At 45.9% G+C, this 15802-nt stretch overlaps 1 protein-coding gene across 1 annotated transcript in view; it reads right to left on the minus strand.

Moving 5' to 3' along the window:
- cpamd8 (C3 and PZP like alpha-2-macroglobulin domain containing 8) overlaps window positions 1-15802 on the minus strand; it is a 108392-nt gene that overhangs the window by 68919 nt on the left and 23671 nt on the right. Inside the window, exons 14-20 of the mRNA XM_063032606.1 lie at window positions 14947-15136; window positions 14390-14562; window positions 13678-13827; window positions 7110-7268; window positions 6648-6790; window positions 3558-3620; window positions 945-1176 (exon numbers count right to left, since the gene is read on the minus strand). Coding sequence (XP_062888676.1) covers window positions 945-1176; window positions 3558-3620; window positions 6648-6790; window positions 7110-7268; window positions 13678-13827; window positions 14390-14562; window positions 14947-15136 — 1110 coding nt within the window. The remainder of the gene's footprint in view (window positions 1-944; window positions 1177-3557; window positions 3621-6647; window positions 6791-7109; window positions 7269-13677; window positions 13828-14389; window positions 14563-14946; window positions 15137-15802) is intronic.

A 15802-nucleotide genomic window follows, 5' to 3' on the forward strand; every position in this document is an offset into this window, starting at 1 on the left:
ATAAGGAGGTCTGGAGCCAAGTGGCTCAATCAAAACCTAAAGCACTGACAATGACACTTTGCTGATGATTGAGACTAGATCACTCTGGTAGGAACCAACCAGACTGGATTTGCTCTGCAGCTTCGAGACACGACTTACCAAGACTTATCAATTTTCCACCTTGTTGGGTAGAGGGGGCAGAACGGCACAACGCTTTACGGTACGGGTGACCCAGGCTCAATTCCCGTCGCTGCCTGTAAGGGGTTTGTATGTTCTGCCTATATCTGCGTGGGTTTCCTCCAGGTGTTCTGGTTTCCTCCCACAGTCCAAAGGTATACTGGTTTGTAGATTAATTGGTGATTGTAAATTGTCCTGTGATTAGGCTGGGATTGAATTGGGGGATTGATCGACGAGGTGGCTCAAAGGGCCAGATGGGCCTATTCCTCACTGTATCTCAATAAATACTATATATACAATATGCAGCTATAATAGTGCACTAGTGCCATTAACCCCAACCCATATAATATATATATACTGTATGTAACTATACAAGTGCACACCATTAATCCCAACCCATATGCTTACCCCAAAAATGCCCTCACCCCTCATCCCCAGCTGGCAGCACAACAGTGTAACGCTTTACATTGCCAGTGATGGAGAGTCAATTCCCGTTGTCTGTAAAAGTTTGTACGTTATCCCCATGACCATGTAGGATCCCTCCGGGTGCTCCGGTTTCCTCCCACATTCCAAAGACATGGGGATTAGTAAATCGAGGGCAGGCCCCGGAAGCCTGGTGGCATTTATGGGCTGCTCCTCCACATCCTCAGACTCTGTCGGTCATTGATGCAAACGATGCATTTCAATGTGTTTCGATGTTCATGTAACGAATAAAGTTAATCTTTATCTTTTCCTTCTCCATTCCCTTCCCCACTCCCTCTTTCCTGATATGGCAACTTTGAACGTACCTCAGCACAACTCGGCAGATAGTTGTGGACCATGAGCGGGATCTTGGTTTGCTCCCCGCGGATCACGAAGCTGGGCAGGGTGAAGTCCACAAAGAAAGCTTTGAACGTGCGGAGCTCAGTGGGTTGTGCAAGTCCGAGGCCACTCTCCTGCGACAGGCTGACTGCTTCGGTTATCCACGTGGTGATCGAGTCGGGAACCTCCACACGTAACCGAGCCTCGCCTGCGGAATCACTATCAGCAAGAGGTAATGGCAATCACAGAACAACCGGTGACAACGCTGGCAGGCAATTCACAATGAACTTTGTAACTGAATGATGGTACATAGCGATTTGTGTACTGCAGTGGAATCCAGTTAATCGGGCCATCGGTTAATTGGGGCAGCCGTTTATTTGGGAAACTCTTAAAGAACAAACTCTAAATTGAGAAAAGAGCCAGGATTCCCTTCGTTTATTTCGGATACTATACCACTTGGTTGGGGCAAGAGACTGTTACCAAACAGTTTCTAACTAGCATCGGTCATGTGCACTTTAGACACTACACTGTGCTTACAGCAAACTGTTTTTAAATAGCATCAGTTTTGTGTGTTTGTGTTCAAAAAGCAGCGATTTTTGTCACTCATAGTGGGTTAGAAATAAGCAGTAAGACAATTCAGCACTGTTTTGCTCACTGCGGTTTCAAGCATTCAGGCCAGAAACAGCCGGGAGTGAAAATGAAACAATTTCACTACTTCAACAAGTTAGGAATTATGGAGAATTTGAAGGTCTGACAGTCATCTTAACTGTTACAATGAAAATGAAGATTTGGAGGATGCAATCATTTAAATCATTGTATGAACTCAGGTCATTATCTGCACTAGATGTCTGTGCTGACTTTGTCAATCACTTACAGTCAATCAAAAGAACATGCCAGATGAATTCCTCCGTCATTAACTATTAGGATCTAGTCACAGTTTTATAGTACTGTAGAGGCATTGGTTGGCATGGCCAAGTGGTTAAGACGTTCGTCTAGTGATCTGAAGGTCACTCGTTCGAGCCTTGGCTGAGCCAGCGTGTTGTATCCTTGAGCAAGGCACTTAACCACACATTGCCCTGCGACAACACGGGTGCCAAGCTATATGGGTCCTAATGCCCTTCCCTTGGACAACATCGGTGGTGTGGAGAGGGGAGACTTGCAGCATGGGCAGCTGCTGGTCTTCCATACAACCTTGCCCAGGCCTGCATCCTGGAAACCTTCCAAGGTGCAAATCCATGGTCTCACGAGACTAACGGATGCCTATATATTAGAGGCATTGGTAGTATTCTAATTTATTCTGTATTTCATTTAAACACATTAATTGTTACTCAGTTAAACTGCAGTTTGTCCCCTTTATATCTTTTTAACTATTTCCATGAAACTTCGGCTAATTGGGGCAGCTGCTTAATTGGGCCATATTGTACTGATGTATCACCATTAACCAGAATCTACTCTATAATCAGGAACTGTGTTTATCGGCAAATCTGTTACAGCAAACTGTGTGTACTGGGCGGCATGTTGTATATTGAACAGTGTGTTACACAAGGAGCCATCTTGGACAATTGGATAGTATGAGATAAGGAGCTGTGTGTACTGGATAATATGCTAAACATGGAGTTGTGTGTATTAAATAGTTACAGAGAATTGGGTTACAAGGGAGTAGTTGTGTATCGTATTGTGCAGCATAGCGAGCTGTGTTAATCGCATGGTGTGTTGAACACAGAGCTGTCTTTCAGACATAGTACCACTTGAAGAGCTGTGTTTACTGGGCAATGTGTTATCCAGGCCCTTGTGTATTGGGCAATGTGTTAAACTGGAAGTTCTGTGTATTGAATGGTGACCGTAACTTGACAGAACATCAAACGAAAGCTTAGCAGTGCTGATTGTCAGGGTGCACAGGTGTATGAGACTGACTCATCATTGAGCCCACTGCCCTCAATCCTTCCCTCCCCTTATTCAAGGCTGTGAAATGCCGTTCCACTCCGATGCAAGCTGTGCTCTCCACCGTTTGGGAGCTTTGGAAGTAAATAAACTCAAAATTCCTTTCATCCTTTGGCCCAAAAGCTGGTAATGTTTTAAATTCTCACATGGGAACACTTAGCTGAGGAATGCAGTAATGGCAAGGCATTGGAAGATATTCTGGCAATGTGTTAAGTGCTTTGAAACAATATCTTTTGGAAGATACAGACTCCACTAAATACTTCTTTTTTTGCATTGGCAGCCACAGTGATAACATCCTTCTTTTATTAAGCTACATTCTGCATAGCTTCCAATATTTCCTGCTCATTCACTTGTTCTGATTTAATGGGAAATAAATTGACCTGTGATATTCACAGACACAGAATTTCTAATCTTCTCAGTTCCTATCCCTTATACCCACATTTGGGTCAGTCCAGTCAGTGGACCTTAGGATCTTTAAATTTGACATTCATCTAACTCTTGGCAGTAGCCCCCAATATCCTGTGGAGAAACTGGATGCTAGTCTTATCGGGAGCTGGAAATCCTATTTCCACTTTAGGGATTGTCACTAGGAATGGGATTGGCATCTATTCCGACCCACTGTCGCACTCTTGCATAAATCCAGTTTTCAATGTTTCTACCTGATGTTGAGACAATGCCAGATCCAGGTTTCTGGAAAAAACGTCCTTTTCCTCTTCTCAGCTCTGGGCAGAAAGAGATCAGCTACATGTTAGAGGAGAGCAGAACATCAATGGCATCTCGCAGGACAACATTTCTCCCAGCCATCCCAGTCTGCCTGCATTATGACCGGCGCCAACTCTCCCTGCAGTCTCTACTTTCCTGGCGTCTCCATAATGTACTTTCCCTGAGTTGTTCCTCCTGCCCCAGAACCACCAGCCAGACTGAAGTTCAGGAGGCTGAGGAAAAAATCTCAGGCTAATCTTCAAGTGCAGTTCTGAGTAAGTGCAGCACTACCAGAGGTGCCAGATATTTAAGGAGATGTCTGACTGAGGTTATCACACAAAGGCATGATTGTAAAATTACACAGCAAAATGGACCATTGACCCATCATATTTATGTTAGATCTTTGAGAAAGCCCTTCACTTACTAGATGCTCTAAGCCTTGATCCCCTTTACCCCATCCCTAACTTCTTTGTTTTAGGTACAGTAAATAAAGTAATTCTTCTGCGGAGGCTCTATATATATCCATGATTATCAGCTGTCTTCTGTATTCACCACTGTTTTACTGGAACCATGCATGCAGGTGACATATCATTCAGAAGAAACTTGTGCATAATTCCATATTTCCATGCAACATGGAAGGACACCATTCATCCTATACAATCTCTGACAATTCAAAGAGCAAGTCCATATCTTCACTAATTTTCTCTGTAACCTATTCTCCCTGCATTCCCTCAATTCTACCACCCACCTACGTCAAGGGCAGTTTAGAGTGACCAGTTAACTCAGCGGTCCCCAACCACCGGGCCGCAGAGCATGCGCTACCGGGCCGCGAGGAAGCGATATGATTTGGTCAGCTGCACCTTTCCTCATTCCCTGTCACGGCCACTGATCAGCCATTACGCATGCGAGGTCATGACCCGCGCGTCATCCGTGTCAGGGCGGGAAGGCGATCAACTCCTCGAGCTTGCAAATGACGACGGGCTGAAAAGTATGTTTGACATAACATCTCTGTCGGCATTTTGGATCAAAGTCAAGGCTAAATGTCCTGAGATAGCCACGAATGCAGTGAAAACGTTGCTTCCATTTCCAACATTTTTCTGCGAAGCGGAGTTTTCTGCAATGAATGCAACGAAAACTAAACTGCGGAATAGACTGGACACAAGGAACCCCCTTCCAGTATCGCTGTCTCCCATTACCCCTCGATAGGACCGTCTTGTTGCAGGGAAACAAGCCCAGGGCTCGCACTGATTCAGCGATATTGGTGTGTTGCAATGATTTTATATGTTCATATGGGGAAAATACGTGCTGTGCGTTTAATATCGAAATGTTACTTAAAATGTCATGATGCTATTGACTTATAAGTGACCTATATAACCATATAACAATTATAGTATGGAAACAGGCCATCTCTCCCCTTCTAGTCCGTGCCGAACGCTACTCTCACCTAGTCCCGCCGAACGCTACTCTTACCTAGTCCCAACGACCTTCACTCAGCCCATAACCCTCCATTCCTTTCCTGTCCATATACCTATCCAATTTTTCTGTAAATGATAATATCAAACCTGCTTCTGCCACTTCTACTGGAAGTTCGTTCAACACTTACTTCAAGCTCCCCTGATAATTGACTTATCATCATATCCATGCGAGGAAAATATGTGCTCTGTGTTTAATATTAAATTCGTTAGATAAACCTTTTTGGAAACAAAATTGAGTGTATTACCCACTTATCACCTATATTTCAGTAGTGATTAACACCCACCCCCACGAACAGAATCGCCAAAAAGAATTTGCTTGGTGGGGCGGGGGGTGGGGAGGAGGAATCAGCAGGTCACGACGCGCATGCGCATTGGTGCCTGCGCAAGGCTTCATGATCATTGTAGTCTTTTGGGTAAACAACGCATTTGACTGCTACTCTTGTTCGTTGGCAACCCTACCCCCTCCCCCGCCGGTCGGCCGGTCCGCAAGAATATTGGCAATATTAAACCGGTCCGCAGTGCAAAAAAGGTTGGGGACCCCTGAGTTAACTGACCGACCCATGCATTTTTGGGATATGGGAGGATCCCCACATGATCACAGGGACAACGTGCAAACTTCACTCAGGTAGCACTGGAGGTCACAACTGAACCTAAGTCATCACATCTGTGTTAGATGTGTTGCATAATATTGATAGCAGCAACCAAAAACGACTTGCTAGTGCCTTTGCCCCAATGAGTTTGAAACTTAGTTGCACCAAGAGGCAGTGGAGAAAACTACGGTCAACACTGCTTCTTTGAACCTTAAAGGAGACCCTACAGTTTTACATTTGTAAGGGGTTTCTTCTTTTATGTTACTGTGAAGGCTAACAAAATAGCTTCTTTGCTATGTTATAATTAAAATGGCTTTTCTGTAAAAATAACTGCAATGTAAGGAGTGTTCTCTCTCTCTCTGCTTGTTTGGGTTATATTATTGATAAGAGAGCGAACGAACCAATTGGGATAGATGTTATTCTTTCTTGTGTGTCTGTAAGCTATTGTTTTTCGTGAGCTTTGGGACAGAAGGCAGATGGGGACAGTGAGAGGAGACGCGATGCTGTAAGCTGGGCAGCAGGACGGACCTCGAGCGGGAGTCCGAGGCTCAGGGTGTTCGGCGAAGAGAGGAGACGAAGACAGACTCATGTGGAGCGTCTGGTCGACCACTGTGGTTGGTTCCAGGCAGTCGGAGAGGATCGAATGGTGGAAAGAAGACTCCGTTAATTGAGCTCCAACTGTTGTGCACGAAGTGATTGAACTTTGATAAGTTTGGTGCCTTTTATTTTATATTTTATCTCTATTAATTGCATTAATCTATAAAGTGTAATCATTTAACCACATATGGTGTATTGTCTGTTATTTGGCAGGGTGGGGTACATCACACAGCATCCACACAAACTTGATTACCCAGTCTGGCGGGGCCGAAGGCTGCTCCCCCTAAATGAACGCAAGCTGAGCGAGCCTCAGGCTTATCGGGGGACTACACATTGAAGGATTGACCCATTCCAGTAAGTGTAAAACATAAAGATCTCCTCTTACCTAGGGCTGATCCTTGGTTGTAGGGCTGCCACCAGGGTGCCAGTGTGAGGCTGGAAGCCTGGCATGGCCTCGTCAGTGTACATCCCCCCATTCTGTCTGTGGTTCAGACTCACCACGTCTGTCATGACCACCAGGCCTGTCTCCTATGTAACCGGGGAAGCAGACACAGATCAAAGAATTGGTCTTGGGTAGAAGAGCAGAACAGTATCCACTAGCAAATCTGGGGACCTGTGCCCCAGTAAGAGTCGGGGTCTGAGGAATCTGTATAGTATTAGGGCTAGTGCTTGCGGGACAATTATCAAGTAAGATTCAATACCTAGAGAACCTATCCCAGTAAGAGTTGATCCAACCCAATCAGATTCAGAGTCTGGGGAACCCATGTCCAAATGAGAGGAGGACGTGGGCTGAAAACAGATTGTGGGCAAGCTGAGATGGGGGAGGTTGCCATGACATGGTGCTTACGCTGAAGGCGAAGTGGGCATCCTTGGTGATATCCCAGTGCCAAGGGAACACGGATGATCTCCGTCTTCGTGAAGAGAGCCCCGGCCACCAAAAGTGACCATCCTCCTTCGGAATTCCAAAAGCATCAGAGACATCGTAATCGGCCAGTTCCTGAAAGATCTGGAGAAACGAGTGGACACAGTTAAAGGCCAGCTGATGGTCAGTACACCCTGGCTTTTCCTGCAGATAAACACTACAGGGAAGCAAGACAGCAATGCTCCCTGGACCAGCGCAGATCCCAGTGCCTCCACACCAGGCAGGTCCCATCTGCAACATCCATCACCAAAGCCCTTTGCTACCAGAGTGAACCACTGGACACCATGTGCTCAGACTCCTTGAGAACGACTCTGAGTTGATCCCGATGTGGCCTTCTATATATTGGTGAGACCCGACGCAGACTGGGAGACCGCTTTGCTGAACACCTATGCTCTGTCCGCCAAAGAAAGCAGGATCTCCCAGTGGCCACACATTTTAATTCCACATCCCACTCCCATTCTGACATGTCTATCCACGGTCTCCTCTACTGTAAAGATGAAGCCACGCTCAGGTTGGAGGAACAACACCTTGTATTCCATCTGGGTAGCCTCCAACCTGATGGCATGAACATTGACTTCTCTAACTTCCACTAATGCCCCACCTCCCCCTCGTACCCCATCCATTATTTATTTTTATACACACATTCTTTCTCTCACTCTCCTTTTTCTCCCTCTGTCCCTCTGACTATTCCCCTTGCCCATCCTCTGGGATTCCCCCGCCCCTTGTCTTTCTCCCTGGGCCTCCTGCCCTATGATCCTCTCATATCCCCTTGGCCAATCACCTGTCCAGCTCTTGGCTCCATCCCTCCCCCTCCTGTCTTCTCCTATCATTTTGGATCTCCCCCTCCCCTTTCAAATCTCTCACTAACTCTTCCTTCAGATAGTCCTGAAGAAGGTTCTCCGCCCGAAACGTCGACTGTACCTCTTCCTAGAGATGCTACCTGGCCTGCTGCGTTCACCAGCAACTTTGATGTGTGTAGCAGTCAAATACGTTGTGTTTACCCAGAGAGACTACAATGACCATGAAGCCTTGCATGAGCACCAGTGCACATGCCTGTACCAGCCGATTTTTTTCCTGCAAATCGTTTTTGGCGATTCTGTTTGGGGGGAGGGGTTAATCACGACCGGAATATAGGTGATAAGTGGCTAATTCACTCAATTTCGTTTCTAAAATGATTTATCTAACGAATTTAATATTAAACACACTGCGCATATTTTCCTCACATGAATATAGCGATAAATCAATTATCAGGGGAGGACAGGGGAGTTTGAAGTAAGCATTGAACGAACTTCCAGTAGAAGTGGTAGAGGCAGCTTCAATATGATGATTTAAAGAAAAATTGAACAGGTATATGGACAGGAAAGGAATGGAGGATTATGGGCCGAGTGCAGGTCCGTGGGACTAGGTGAGAGTAGCGTTCGGCACAGATTAGAAGGGGCGAGATGGCCTGTTTCCGTGCTGTAATTGTTATATGGTTATATAAGTAAGTCAACAGCATCATAACATTTTAAGTAACATTTGGATATTAAACACACAGCGCATATTTTCCCCATATGAACATATAAAATCATTGCAACACACCAATATCGCTGAATCAGTGGGAGCTCTGGGCTTGTTTTCCTGCAACAAGACGGTCCTATCGAGGGGTGATGGGAGACAGCGATACTCGAAGGGGGTTCCTTATGTCCAGTCTATTCCGTGATTTAGATTTTGTTGCATTCATTGCAGAAAACCCTGCTTCGCAGCGATATGATGTTGGAAACGAAAGCAACATTTTCAGTGCTTTCGTGGCTATCTCAGGATATTCAGCCTTGACCTTGATCCAGAATGCCGGCAGAGATGTTATATCAAACATACTTTACAGCCCACCGTCATTTGCAAGCTCGAGGAGTTGATCTCCTTCCCGCGCTGACATGGATGACGCGTGCGTAATGACCTCACGTAAATTCAAGCTCAAGCCATGACAGGGAATGAGGAAAGGTGCAGCTGACTCCTATCGCCAAATCATATCGTTTCCTTGCGGCCCGGTACCGGTCTGCGGCCCGGTGGTTAGGGACCGCTTATTTAGGTAACTTTGCCATAATATCAGCTCAAAAATACAAGTCAAGCTCGTTAATCTTTTAACTAACAAATTATGATTATGAGGACACGTAGTCCCCTTTTATTGTCATTTAGTAATGCATACATTTAGAAATGATAAAAATGTTTTTCCAGGAATGATATCACAAAAACCATGACATACCAACTTAAAAACTAACAAAAACCACATAATTATAACATATAGTTACAACAGTGCAAAGCAATACCGTAATTTGATAAGAACAGACCATGGCACAGTAAAAGTCTCAGAGTCTCTCGAAAGTCCCATCATCTCACGCAGACGGTAAACCTCCAGCGCCGCCAAATTGCCAATGCAGCATCCTGAAAGCATCCAACCACAGTCCGATTCCGAGTCTGTCCGAAAAACTCTGAGCCTCCGACCACCTATTCGACACCGAGCACTGAGTACCATCTCTGCCGAGCGTTTCGACCCCAGCCCCGGCAACAGGCGATACGCAAAGCCAAGGATTTGGGGCCTACGTCTCCGGAGATTCTCGGTTTCACAGTAGCAGCAGCAGCGAAGCAGGCATTTCAGAAGTTGCTCCAGATGTTCCTCTGCACTTTCACGGCTGTCCCCATCAAATTCGGATCGATGCACGACCCCTAGTTACACATATCGATATTCATTCGGAACGGCCGCGCACACTGCATCGCGCAGCCATCTTCTCCTCCCTCCTTATGGCACCACATGAAAATTATAATTGCACCTTCCTTACTTTCACTGATGCAAATTGGTCTATGATGTGATCAAAGTCAGTTTTTTTCAGTTTCTTCTCTTTCTACACTCAGCAGAGTAAGATCACAGAGTCTGCCTTGACCCATGGAGGCTCTCAAATACGAAAGTATTAGTTTTAACTCGCTGAATGATCTCTCACAGCTGGCGATGGAAATTGCGATGGTTAGCATTATCTGAATAGCAATGCGAAGATTGGGGAAGATGCTCTCATCGCCATACTGAACAATAAATTCAAGAAGCTCTTCAGGTCTTGATATTTTCATGTTGACCCACCTTGATAGCAACATTCTGCAATCGAAAATTTCTTCATGTAGCTGCTGTCCATCAACATCAGAGCTGTACAATTCGCCCAAGTTTTCGCACTTCTTCTTTAGGTCATTACTGTCGGCGCCATAACACAGTCCCTCCCTCGACATTGAGGAGGAACCCAAACTTGGCGTCAGTGTCGTGCAAACGAGTGAACCTTTCGTTCATTTCTCGTGAAGACGGTCGAGTGTTCCCTTCATGACTCTTTCCATTTCCTCCTTAGCTGTGAACCCAGCGTCTCTCGAGTTCTCAACAGCCATTCGTTTCTTTCGTCTCTGACATCTTTCAACTTCAAACAGAGACCGACTCCTTCTTCGAGTGACTCACTGACCAACACATCTCTTTCATCATAAAAATGATCTTGGCAGGCTTTCAAATCCAGGGCAGCATCGTGGAAGCTCATGCTAGGATCCTGCAGCCTCTTTTGAATACGGTCAATGCAAATGAGTACTTTGTTCCAAAATCCTAGCAAAATCAGAAAATCGTAACTCAACATGCAGTTGTACAGCTGCCTTGTGTCACTTCTTGTTTCCCTGGTCTTGTTTTCATTGTCTATCATGTTCTGGAGAACTTGAAGCATCTCCTCAAGGTACTTGTTGATGGGCTTCACTGCTTCTGTCCTTGCACTCCACCAGGTTTTAGACTCCGACTTAACAACCACAGGCACAGTGTTTTTGAGTTTTTCCCAGTGCTGTGTTGAACGAGAGAAAAACACACATAGAGCTTCGATGGTTCCAAAAAACGTGACCATCATTGTATCCTGTTTGGCTGCATGTACACCCACCAAGCTGAGTGAGTGATTATCGCAATTCACAAACACTGCCAGGTTGTTTTTCTCACTTATTCTTTGATGAACACCACTTCTGTGTCCAGCCATCACAGCAGCGTTGTCATAGCACTGTGACCAACAATTGTGTAGCTCCATTTCGTCCTTCTCTAGCTGTTTCAAGATGTTTACAGCCAAGCTCTCAGCATCCTTCTGGCTTATCTGGATAAAACCAAGGAAGGACTCTCTAACATGGACTGTTTTCCTCTCAAAATCAACTTTTACGTACCTCACTACTTCTGACATCTGCTTACGGTGCGCCTGATCAGTAGTCAAGTCAAACATGAGACCATATTATTTGGCTTTACGACTGCTTCTCAGTAAACTCCAGAGAACAGTGGATGCCATCATGTGGATGAATTCATTCTGGACACCCGGTGAAAGATAAGATGTGGATCCAGGATGACTTTCCAAATGAGTGAGGTGTTCTTTTATGACAGGGTCAAAGATGGCCAGTAGTTTCAGTAAGCCAAGGAAATTTCCCACATTGGAGTCATCGTCTAGCTGAAGTGACTCCCTGTGTCCTTGCAAAGCCAGGTTCTGAGTAGCAAGGAATTTTATGCGGTGAAGGATTCTCATCAAGATATCACACCACTTCTGCTTTTCCTTCTCAATCTGTGACAGAATTACTGCATCAATAACTCCTCTGTTTCCAGCTAAACTTCTTTCCACCGTGTGAAGCATTCCCAATGATTCTTGGCATTTCCATGAACACTAATCCTTTCAGGTGCTTTCCACTGGTTGAATCCACTTTCCTGCTCCAGTGAGGATTGATGGTCTGACCGGGAATAGAGAAAACAACAGATACAAAATGCAGACTTTTTAAGAAGGGGAATAGACAAGCCATGAGTGAGTCACTTCCTCACCACGACCATTTCCCAATTTCCTCTTGAACCAAGTTTTGTTCATTGAGTGGTTATTTGTTGGTAGGAAAGGCCCCTCACTGTTCTGGAAATACTCCGAACCCAGCTTTATTATTTCTGTTCTCAATGCGTCAGGCAGAATTGCTTTTCCGGTATCCTTGTCGAACTTCAGAAGTCCAGTGTCATGCTGTTCAATCACTTCTGGTATGACAGTTCGAGGCTCTTTGACACCATCCAGTTCACTGGGTTCAGTGTCGTCAGGTTCAATCACATCAGGTAAAACCTCGTCAATAAACTCAACATCACCACCACCACCATCGTCTTCCCCTCCTGTCACGTCCACGTTCTCTGTGGCAGCCTCACTCTTAATCTCGTCATACTCGGATTTATCTGACTTGACTTCCTCCTCGGCTTGTGACACATTTGTACTTGATCCATCTTTCTAACATTCTAACAAACTTGTAGCAGGTGCGGGTGACTCCATGGAACATGTCGAACTACTTGTTCCAGGCTTTTCAAAGGGCATGAAGAACTTGCTCTCGACTTCTTGGCTTCCTCCGCCTCCAACTTCCGTCCTTCAGCTCCACTTTCCTCCTTCTTCATGAAGAAACGTTTCATGGTTTTCTTACACAATGCTCTGAAATAAGGCCATCCGAGTGCTTCTCACCCATGATAATCAAAGACAGATCATACATCTGAAGAAAATTCTTTTTTCACTATCCGAGGATGGCTTGTCTGACTTTAATAGAAACAGCTCAGTGGCGCTCCCCTTCAAGTGGCGCCCAGGGCACGTGCCATACCTACCATAAATTAGATAAGCCACTGCCCCCCCACCCCCGGAGTCCAAAGATGTAGCGGTAAGTAGACTAACTGATCATTTTAAATTGTCCTGGGATTAGGCTAGTGTTAAATAGCTGGGTTGCTGGCAACGTGGCTCGTTGGGCCAAGAGGGCCTGTTCCACGCTGTATCTCTAAATAAATAAATCTTCCCACTAGTGGGTGCGTATAGAGAAAAAATAAGAACAGCCATAAGTAGAGCCAGACTATTCAGGGTGATATTATTTGTGATCAACTTTCAGAATTTTGAATACCATTCAAAGTCCAGCATTCATTTCCCATTCTTAACTGCCTTTGAAAAAGCACCTTCGGGAACTGCCACATTTATTGTGAAGATGTTTCCAATATAGATGATAGGTTTCAAAATCAGAATGGTATCCCACTGAAAGTTGGTTCCATTCGCTCACTTCCCTTGACCTTGCTTGGTGGTAGAGATCACATGTTTGTGAGGTGCCACTGGAGAAAGCCCAGCTGAGTGTTTTATAGACAGCGTACACTGTACAAGACTTGCACTAGCGGTGGAGGAAAGGGATGCTCAGGATAGTGCATAGATGCCAGTCAAATGGTCTGCTTTGTCTGGATGGGCATGGAAATCCAAAGGTCCCTCCCCAGGTAAGATTGTTAAGTCTGGGGTCAACTAAACGTTCCACACTGGGGTTTAAATAGGTTTTTAAAGTTGGGAGATTTAAGTTAACAGAACTGAAGGAAGTAAAAGCATTTACAGTACAGAATATCCTGGCCTAAATAAATAATAAATCAGTCTGAAAGATGGAATGACCATCATACCAAGGATGAATGTCGGTGAGAGGGGTAAGCTGTAATTACCTTGTCAGTTGTGAGCTGGAAGCCAGGTTTCAGCAGGTACACACTCTTATCCACAGATGCAATGCAAACGCACGACCGTGCCTTGCCCTTCACCGTCACACTGATGGGGTCACCAGGCATTGTTTTGTTAGAGGAGAGTGAAATCGATACCTGGAAATTTCAACCAGGAACATGTCCAGTTATCATGAATCCAGCGCATTTAATGAACACACAACAGCCCCCACCAATTCAAACTTCATTGCACCCACAAAACAAATGAAACACTTTCCCGGCTCAGGGACCAGGCAGCGTCCTGGGGCAGCAGTGGGCTGATTTTGAAATTATGAATTGTGCTTCCAAATCCCACTAAGACTCTAACTCACCTTCCCATTTCTAAAATCCCTGCTATCCGAACAACTGTCCTCCAACTGATTCTGGCCTTTACTGCATCTCCACTGACAGCCATGCCTTCAGCTATTTGGATCCTAAACTGGGGAATTTCCCTTCCTAAACCTCTAGATACTCCACTTTGCTTCCCCTTTAAAACCGTCCTTTGACCCATCACCCTAACTCAGTCATTCAGTCATAGCATGGTTTAGCCAGAAACAGGCCCTCATGCTAGCTCCACAAAGTGCAACTCAATGCCCAATTTTGTCTGGCGACACACTGAAGCCTCTCTTTTGTTACAGGTGATACATACCTGTAACCGTGACCGATGTTGTTGCTCACCCACCTTGTTTTCATAGGATGGCTGTACTGGAATCTGGATGCTGTCGGTGATGCCCTCGCCATTTTCTCGCACGTAGTACAGGAGCAGGCGGCTGAGTGGGCTCATGTCATGCGTGACCCTGAAGTGTAAGTAGGTCGTGCACACACCAACTTCACCGGCTGGAGACATGGCCCGCACTGAGGAGAAAGCAGGGTGTTTAATTTTGTCCATCTCCCTCTGTCTGACTACATTGTCCAACCACCCCTGCCTTTCACAGTGTATCAGTCCAGTTTCAACTCCATCTATCTGTCCATCACATCTCTCCATTTAACCCTTTCCCTCTCACTATCCATTTGTCTTACCCTCCCTCCTACCAGCTGCTCATTCACTCACTCTGACTCTCCCTCTGAACCACCCTCCCTCCATCTATCCAACCTCGCCTTCTCTGATCCTCTCTTCCTCCCTGTCTGGTCTTTTAACCACCCATCCCTCCAGCACTCTCTCTGTCCTCATTGTGAACCTTCCAACCCTCCCTCCATCCAGTGGACCGTACTCCCTCCCTGGCTCTCCCTCCGACTTACGGTTCTGCGAGGTCTGTGATGACTGTTTCTTCTTGTCAAAGATGACAGTGGCCCTCCTACTGCGCAGCCGGGTGATGCTGGCTGGCTGTACCCCGGTTCTCACAATGTTGCCCCGTGAGGCGATCTCAAAGTGTAAGGCAAAGTCACAGGGACAGGTGGATTTCACTGGAATCCAGGCCTCCTCACCCACCTGGAGCAGTCAGAGACGAGAGAGCTTCCTCAGTCACAGTGTACCAACGAGCCCACCCTCACGGGGCACTGAGCCCCCTGCCGCTAGTCAAGCAACAGGAAAGGCCACAATTGGCCTTAGCATATTGGGCTCCATAGGGGACAGAGGTTTAAGGTGATCAGATAAGAGACCTGGAGGGCTGCTGTGATCAAGAATCACCTAAAAGAGTAGAGGAACTTTCAAAGGGAGCTAGGTAAGTACTTGACTTACCCAGTAATGAAGGGGTTAACTTGTGAGAAACGTTTGATGCCTCTGAGCCCGTACTCACTCGCGTTTAGAAGAGTGAGGGAGGATCTCATTAGAATGTTCCGAATATCGTAAGGCGTAGATAGAGCAGACATGGAGAGCATGTTTCTGTTAGTGGGAGAGTCTAGGACTAGAGGGTTGTTTCAGGGGTCCATGGGCTCCTCAGTTAATGGCATAAAAAAGGTTGGGAACCTCTGCTATAGATGGACATGCCTTTAGAAATGAGATGAGGGATTTCTTTACCCTAAGCGTGATGAATCAGTCCAGTTCATTGCCACAGATGGCTATGGAAGCCAAGTCATTGGGAATCCTTAAAGCGAAGGTTGATAGCCTCTTGAGGGCATCAAAGGTGACAAGGAGAAGGTGGGAGAATGGGATTGA

This window comes from Mobula hypostoma, chromosome 24, assembly GCF_963921235.1.
Source record: "Mobula hypostoma chromosome 24, sMobHyp1.1, whole genome shotgun sequence".
NCBI lineage: Eukaryota > Metazoa > Chordata > Chondrichthyes > Myliobatiformes > Myliobatidae > Mobula > Mobula hypostoma.